Genomic DNA, 7,687 nt, shown 5'->3' on the forward strand with positions numbered 1-7,687 from the left:
TTCACCCTTGTCAAGTAAGCACTATTGAGTAAGTAGCCTGCATTTTATTAGGATAAAATAAACCTTTGGAAACCTGGCTGAATGATTAAATTTGCATGCTCTCCCAGAATATACTATGATAGAGTAGGCTGGCTGAATCAGTGAAACTTCCCTTGGAAGCCTCTCAGTGATACCTTGATTTAGAAATATCTCAAAAAAAAAAAGGCTCCCTTTTCTTGTTTTTGCATTTTCTCTGTCATCTCTTTCCTGATTTTCCTAATTATTCTTTTAATTAATTTTAAGATTAGAGCACCAATTATGAGTACCTTCAGCTCCCCTGGACATCACTGGAGGAGGTAAGGTGAAACAACAGCAACTCCTACTTCCACAGGAGCTGCAAACACTCAGCATCTCTCATCACCAGACCCTAGGAGTTTCTGAACAAATTATATGTAGAGGGACCATGCCTCAAAAGAGGGGGGAAGACCAGAACAGCTGTAACACAAAAATGCTTGAGCTTGCAGTCCTTACTCAGCCACATGTGTCAGTGGCTCAATAGGAATTTAGCCTGAGTACGGTGCAGGACTGGCTCTCTGGAAATATAACTAGCCTTACTTCCTAACAGAAGCATGCAAAGGTCTCTGGTATGCTAATTATTCACTCTCACTTCTCCTTACTGGCAATCAGCAAGCTACAGGACACGGGGACCCAAGCATGAAAGTTCGGTATAGGATTAAAATGAATCCCTGCTCAGTGCTCTAGATAATGGTCATGTCAGAGCAGATCTTCTCTGTCACCTACATCTCCTAATCAAAGCATCTAAGGGGTAGAAATGTCAGTGGCAAGATCTACAGCATGAAAAGAACTCCATACACTTGAGCACGCGACTCAGAGCTGTACCGTACCAGGTCCTAGCGCCTAGCCGAGCTCCCTCTTCTTTAAGTGGGGAAAAAAGAAAAGGAGGACTTGTGGCACCTTAGAGACGAACAGATTTATTAGAGCATAAGCTTTCGTGAGCTGCAGCTCACTTCATCGGATGCTGTAGCTCACGAAAGCTTATGCTCTAATAAATGTGTTAGTCTCTAAGGTGCCACGAGTCCTCCTTTTTCTCTTTTGCGAATACAGACTAACACGGCTGCTGCTCTGAAACCTGTTTAAGTGGAAAGTTAGTCACGATTTTTCTGTCACGTTTGGGTTACGTCTAACCTCAGGGATCCTGCCCCGGCCACTGCCAGGCTTCTCGAGGACAACTGGCGACGGGGAGCTGACGGATGCATTTCACTCCCAGCGCCTGCAGAAGTTACCTGTAATTTGGCACCACCTTGAACATTGAACGTACTACTCCCGCCGCGTTCTGGCAAACTCCTTGCCCCACTAGCGGTGCTTTACTAAGGGCCTGGTCCCTAGAGACTGTTTTTATAGTCATGTTAAATCCATGTTTAGAAAAAGGAGACTGAGGCTAAGGGGGGGAGGGGGACACCGGTAGCTGCCCATCCTGGGTCCGGGGCGGGGGGGGGGGTGTCCCCTGTGGCTGCAGACTCTGAGAGTGAGGATAACGGGGCGTCTATCACCTGGGGCGTTCATAGTTAGGGCAGCCCTTTGCCCTCTCCCCTCTCTGGGAGCACATGCCGGTGGTGGGGTGGGTCAGGTTGAGGGGGAGGAGGGGAGCAGCCGTACCTTCTCTCCCCGTGGAGCACATAGGAGCTGCGGAAGAAGCCCAGCAGCTCGTTCTCGATCAGGGCGCTGTAGATGATCTTGAGGTTGTAACTTCTCTGCGCCTCCAGGCTGCGGTTGAGGACCACCACGAAGACTTGGTTCTGCGGGTAGAGGAAGAAGCTGGAGACGCGCACGGCGCCGGAGAGCTTGTCCTCGGCGACCTGGACGGCCTGGATGTGCACGCGGTGGGCGTGGAGCACGATGTAGCGGCTGGCGTTCAGGCACTCGAGCTGCACGTTCACCTCCCCGCAGAAGGTGAAGTTCTCCATGAAGGCGCTGAGCATCAGGTTATAGTGCAGGGGTCTCAGGTGCCGGGGCAGGCGCAACTGGGTCCAGGGCGGCGGTTGCCGGCGGCGCTGCCACTCCTCCTCCTCCTCCTCCTCCTCCTCCTCGCCCGGCGCCTCCTCTCGGCGGCCGGGAGGCTCCCCAGCGCCGTGGTTGAGCCGGGCCGCCCCCGGGAGGCTCCCGTTGCCGCTCGCCCGGGCCGGGCTGTCTGCGGCGGCCGCCGCCGTGCTGCACTCCTCGAAGCGCACGCTGAGCAGCACCGCGATCATGGTCACCACCAGCAGCGCCAGGATGGAGATGGCGAAGCCCAGCACCAGACGCTTGTGCACCGTGATGTGCCGCTCCGTGGTGCGGGGTCTCGCCCCCACCGCGTCCGCCCACTGGCCCGAGAGCCCCCTGCTGCCGTTCCGCAGGGCGGCGTCCTCCTCGATCATCATGGGGGTGAAGGACGCGCTCTTCTCCCGCTTCTGGTCCAGGGCCATCACAGCAGCGCCTCCCGCGGGGCCGCCGCCCCGCTGTGGGGCCAGGCAGGCATGGGAGGCAGCAGGGAGCCGGGACGGGGGGGGGGGGGGAACTGCCCGCCGGCGCTGCTGCTCCTCCTGCGGCGGTCACTTTCCGAGGAGCCACATCACACTTCTGGGAGTAGCCCCGGCCGGGGAAAGGCTCCTCTCAGTCCCCAGGAGGCTGGTGGGGGCGGGGCGGGGGGGCCCTGCCTGGTAGGGGGCGGGGCGGGGGGGGCCCCTGCCGCGGAGCCGCGCAGGGAGCGGGGCGGGCAGGCTCCGTGTGGCCGGGCGCAGCAGAGCCCAACTTGGGCTCCTCTTCGGGGCGCTGCTGGGCGCTTCACCACATGCCGCCGAGTGCGACTCCGGGCGCGGGGAGGGGAGAGGCGGGGGAGGCTCCCGCTCGCTCGCTCCCTCGCTCGCTCCGCCGCCGCTGCTCCCGGGAAACTCCCCCCCCTCCCCTCCCCTCCCCCGCTCAGTGCCCGCCGCCGAGCGTGCGCCCCGCACCCGAGCTGCCGCACGGGGTGGGGGGGGGGTCCCCGCCTGCCTCGCTCGGCGCTAGCGCCCGGGGGCACCCGCCGGCGGCCGCGGCTCCCCCTGCTGGTTCAGCTCCGCCTTGCCCTCTCCGGCAGCCGCTGGAAGCGCCTGGGGGGGGCTGTGGGACCGGACAGCGGCTCTGCCTCCCGCCCGCGTGTGGCGCGGCCGTGAGGGTCAAGTGCGGGGCTCGCTCTGCAAAGTCTCCTTTCCTGCGGCAGGTACAGCGCTTTCCCGCTTGGGTGGCATGAAGGCGGGGCCGGAGATCAACGCACCCGCACCCCACTGGCCGCTGTTGCTACGGCTGCTGTCCGTGACTGAGAGGGGGAGAAGAGTAAGAGAGGAGGCGTGCAGGCGCTGGGGGGAGCCCGCTTTAGCGGGCTTCCTCCGGGCTGGCGCATAAGACGCCCCCCGCCCCCTGGGAGGTCGCTGAGCTGCCTGCAAGAAGCGCCGTGAATTGCTTCAGTGGCAGGAACCTCTCTACCAACCCCGGCCCCGTTCCCCACCCGTGACTCAGCCTGTGTTTAACTAGTTTCGAGATATATATATATGCAGGTGGAAGGAGAGGGAAGCCTCCCGGGTGATAAACACCCCCTGGCACAGGCGGATCCAGTGATGATAGGATGTGGCGTGGGTCAGATTACAAATCCTCCCAGGCACAGGATTTCTGGGATTATATGTGCGCGAATATATCCCCTGCATAAATGTGGAACACGCACCATGTGTTTCATTTAAGATCTACTTCCTAAAGAGTTGCTGAGTGCAGCTTTGAAGGGCAATAGTTGTATCATGCTAACCTAGGGGCTGATCCTAAGAAACACTTAAGAAGGTGAGTAATTTTACTCAGGTGAGTATTTTTATTTAAACCAATAGGATTTGGCTGCTGAGTAAAATTATTCACATGTGTAAACGTTGGATGGAACCCCTAGGGAACAAACGACTGGAGTCGGAAGGCCCTGATCCTCAAAGGCAGTATTCAAGCTCCTAACTTAATATAAATACCTTAGAGGGCCTAAATCCTCAATTTAAGGAAAGTACTTAAGCAGGTGCTTACATCCATCCTTATTCAGGACAGCACCTAAGCACTTGCTGAAATTTAGACATGTTCTTAAATCCCAGTTTTACATTAGTTGGATTTAAGCATGTGCTTAAATGCTATCCTGAATAGGGATGCTTTCCAAACTCAGGAGCGAACATATTTCTAGGGATGGGCCCCTACCTGCAAAATTAAGGTGCAGATTTTGAACACACTGCCTCTGCTCCTCCCAACCCCCAAAAATATGTGTTATTTGGATCAGGCAGGTTGGTTCAGAACTTTGTCAACATAGGACCCATCTCCAAAAGTCAACTCCAGCTCTGGATTTGTATTCCAGACACCCCTTTTCTCTTCTTCACTCTGCATTGTTCGGGCAACTGTCTCTGTATTTCATAATCAAAGCTATTTAGGCCCAAATCCTGCAAAGAATTCCATATGTGTTAAACTTTACACACTAAATTGAATGGCAACTACTCACAGTACATAAAGTTAAGGATGTGTATAAATCTTCATGGGATTAGGGCCATATTTTCTATCCTGCAATAACGGATGGAAAAAGTAACTTTTTAAAAATTACTTACACTTTTAGAAATATACAAGTAGGGCAAATCTTTTATACAGAGGTCTGTGGAATGGGATATACTGGCCATTTTGCCTTCTGAAAGCATGGCTGGTCTGAATTTGTGCTAATCTGCTACCTGCTTTAGAATTGCTGTTATATGGAGTATAAATAGTTACCTGCTATCATTCAAGCCAATCAGAATTTAGAAAAAGAAAAAAATAAAGGCTCTGTCTGGAATGATCAAAGCCCTAGTTTTTATTTTACAATGCAGTGTTACATACTGCAACAGTACAAAATAGAATATAGAGTGAAATATGTACAAAAGTCACCTGTGAGTTGTGATTATATGTTCTAGTTGATCTGTCCTGAGTAAAATCTCAGTCCTAACTACAATTCCTCCATATTAATTGCGCTATTATCCAGCTACCTGTTCGGCAGAAAAACAAAAATCCTTTTAGTGGCTGTAAATAGGTTTCATTATATATTGACGGTATAAGTTTGAGGCATATAGTGGAAAACTGTTGCCCTGTGATTTGAAAAAAAGAATTGACACTGGGATAAAAAACCCAAAGCTGTAGGTTTAAAAATGTCAGTTTGTATATGTTTCATTAAACCCTTTAAAATGGACACAAAAGAAGTGTCTGGGTGCTTTTAAGTGTTTTGTATGTGGGCTGTCAATAACAGGCATCAGAGAGAAACACCATCTTCTGTACTATTTTTTTCCTGACATGTTTTCTAAGTTTACATGTTTGTTCCTGTCAGCAGCTCAGGGAGACATTCAAGCAAAGTCTTGTTTTAAGGGTATAGTTAGTCTGAAATAGAACTGAATTTTTTTTTGCTGTATTTTATAAGCTGCAAAGTTTTTTTAAAAAATAAAATACTATTTATGCAACTTAGAGCAGGGAAGGAGCTAAAATTTTATTGGTGAACATTTTTATGCAGGCTTCTCACAGAAGTAGCATGTTTGGTCTGAGACAGTTGGACTGTGTTTGGCAATCAATTCAACTATGCCAAATTTAGAGGGGAGTCTAAGGCAGTATAATATGGCATAAGATATTCTAGTATTTTAGCATGTAGTTTGTGTCTTTATGTCTGAGATTTTCAAAATCAACTATGGAATTCAGTCACATAACTAGGTTTGAAAATCTCAGGCCCCCTAAAACAGCGTGGGTCAATAGAAAAGGTGATGTGTAAAGGGTTAAGGACATGCCAGTAAGCAACTGTGGGGTCTAATTCCTTCTAAGAAAGGCTATATTAGTGTAAATAACAGGCAGAGTACAGGAAGAAGGTTTAAGTAGAAAGAGCTTAGCCTCCTTTAGATTCACTTCTGATGTTGGTCCAGTAACTCATGCAACACTCTAAGTGTCTTCAATCTCCCCTCAGATCCTCACAGATCTAATATATTGAATGACATATGTTAAAGAGGTTCTGCTAGCAGCTTCTCTAATAAGCAATTGAGGTGCCTGAATTATTCCATCATTCTAAAACCATACATTACCAGGTTAGCCATTTTCCATGTTCATAACTGTGGATCAGACACAGGTATTTTTAGCCAAACTCATAAGTTGTTAAAACCATCTGAAATTGGCAGGTCTCTGGCCATGTGTATATTACAGCACCTTGATGTAGAATAACATGAGTTTATATAGATGCATACCCTACAGAAAGCTCTTTATACAAATATTTTGCAAAGTCTTTGTTCTCTTATCCACAGTGGTAAGTGTAAGACTGCATTTTGTACATAATGTCTTTGAAATTCACAGTCAGCTTGTCAGATGTCTCTGTGACTTTGCTGGAAAAGATATCGGATCATGTCTCGCTTCTGCAGCAAAATCCTAATAATGACTCTCAGTTGTTCAAAACTTCCCTTAGGCCATCAACATCTTGTATGCAATCACATTTTATGAGCTATAGGATGAGATTTCAGTTACTTGTACAAAACAAGAGAACACGTTGCACACCTTAACCTAGTAAGTGTAGAGATGGTTCTCCCTAGACAACAAGTATGAGAAGAAACATGGATAAGCTTCAGATAATGCAGTTACCAATTCACTAGGTTATATTGTGTCCAGTGACTAGGGACCCCAATAAAGCTGGGGTATTTTTATATTAAGGTTCCAGTGACACAAAATCAACACTCTGTATTCAGACTGGTACTTTATAGTCTTAGCAGTAAGGCTCTGTAAATAAGCAACCTTACTGTATATCTTGCAGTTGGGTACAGTTTATTCATGGAACTGAACTTATCCAAACAGAGGATAAGAACATTATAACTTTCAGAAGACATGTAGAACTTTTTCTACTTTGAGGCCTGAGTGATCAATGCTTCATTCACTTGTGTACATAAAAGATTTACGAACAAATTTTGTCTGACCGTTGAACAAATCTGCAGGAGTGGCAGGGCTCAAGGACCCTCCCCCATTTGCCTCCTGTGCAGTGATTGGGGACAACTGCAGTCCTTGAACTCATATAAGTAAGGACTACAGGGCTAGCCGGCCCAAAGTGACCAGGGAGGAGGCAGAGGTCCGCCAATCCCTCCACTAGCTGAACCAGCCAGTCACAGAGGCAAGCACATACTGTACATTTGTAAGAGATAGGTATGCGAGGAGAAGTACGACCAAAAGTCTACGCTACTTGCAACTCCTAGTGCCTTGTGTTTAAGAGGTACAATAAAGCTCTTAACTGATAGAGCATCTGCTAACATTTCTGTCATGAATAGTATGTAAATTTGATTTATAATGTATTTTAATTGCAAATTTATTTTTGGCAAATGTATTTGTTATACCTATAATTGTTCATGAACTGAGAGTCCCCCAACACAACCCTGCAGGTATGGGTGCCCTAGGGACTCTACAGTATCTGGGGTAGTTGTCTGTTCATTTCCTGCACGGGGAGCTGTGGAGAGGGAGGCATTAAGAGCCCTTTTTGCCAGCTTTACAGCTGCTGGGGACTCCCACAGGAGGGCTATCCCCAAAAGGGGAGGTTTCTGTTTCGTTGGAGCTGGCAGAGTGGTGCAAAGGGAGTAGATTGGGGCAGAGGTACTGCCCCTATGCAGTCGTATTTTTTCACAAGACA

The 7,687-nt window shown here is 49.1% G+C and overlaps 1 protein-coding gene across 2 annotated transcripts in view; it reads right to left on the minus strand.

The window, feature by feature from the left end:
• Window positions 1-2,934, minus strand: part of TRHDE (thyrotropin releasing hormone degrading enzyme) — a 340,833-nt gene extending 337,899 nt beyond the window's left edge. Inside the window, exon 1 of one of the 2 annotated variants that reach the window (XM_038387780.2) lies at window positions 1,657-2,934. In XM_038387780.2, coding sequence (XP_038243708.1) covers window positions 1,657-2,462 — 806 coding nt within the window. In that variant the 5' untranslated portion in view covers window positions 2,463-2,934. The remainder of the gene's footprint in view (window positions 1-1,656) is intronic. The other variant, XM_038387779.2, reaches the window with a different exon arrangement.
• Between the last annotated feature and the right edge of the window lie 4,753 nt (window positions 2,935-7,687).

This window comes from Dermochelys coriacea, chromosome 1, assembly GCF_009764565.3.
Source record: "Dermochelys coriacea isolate rDerCor1 chromosome 1, rDerCor1.pri.v4, whole genome shotgun sequence".
Taxonomy (NCBI): Eukaryota; Metazoa; Chordata; order Testudines; family Dermochelyidae; genus Dermochelys; species Dermochelys coriacea.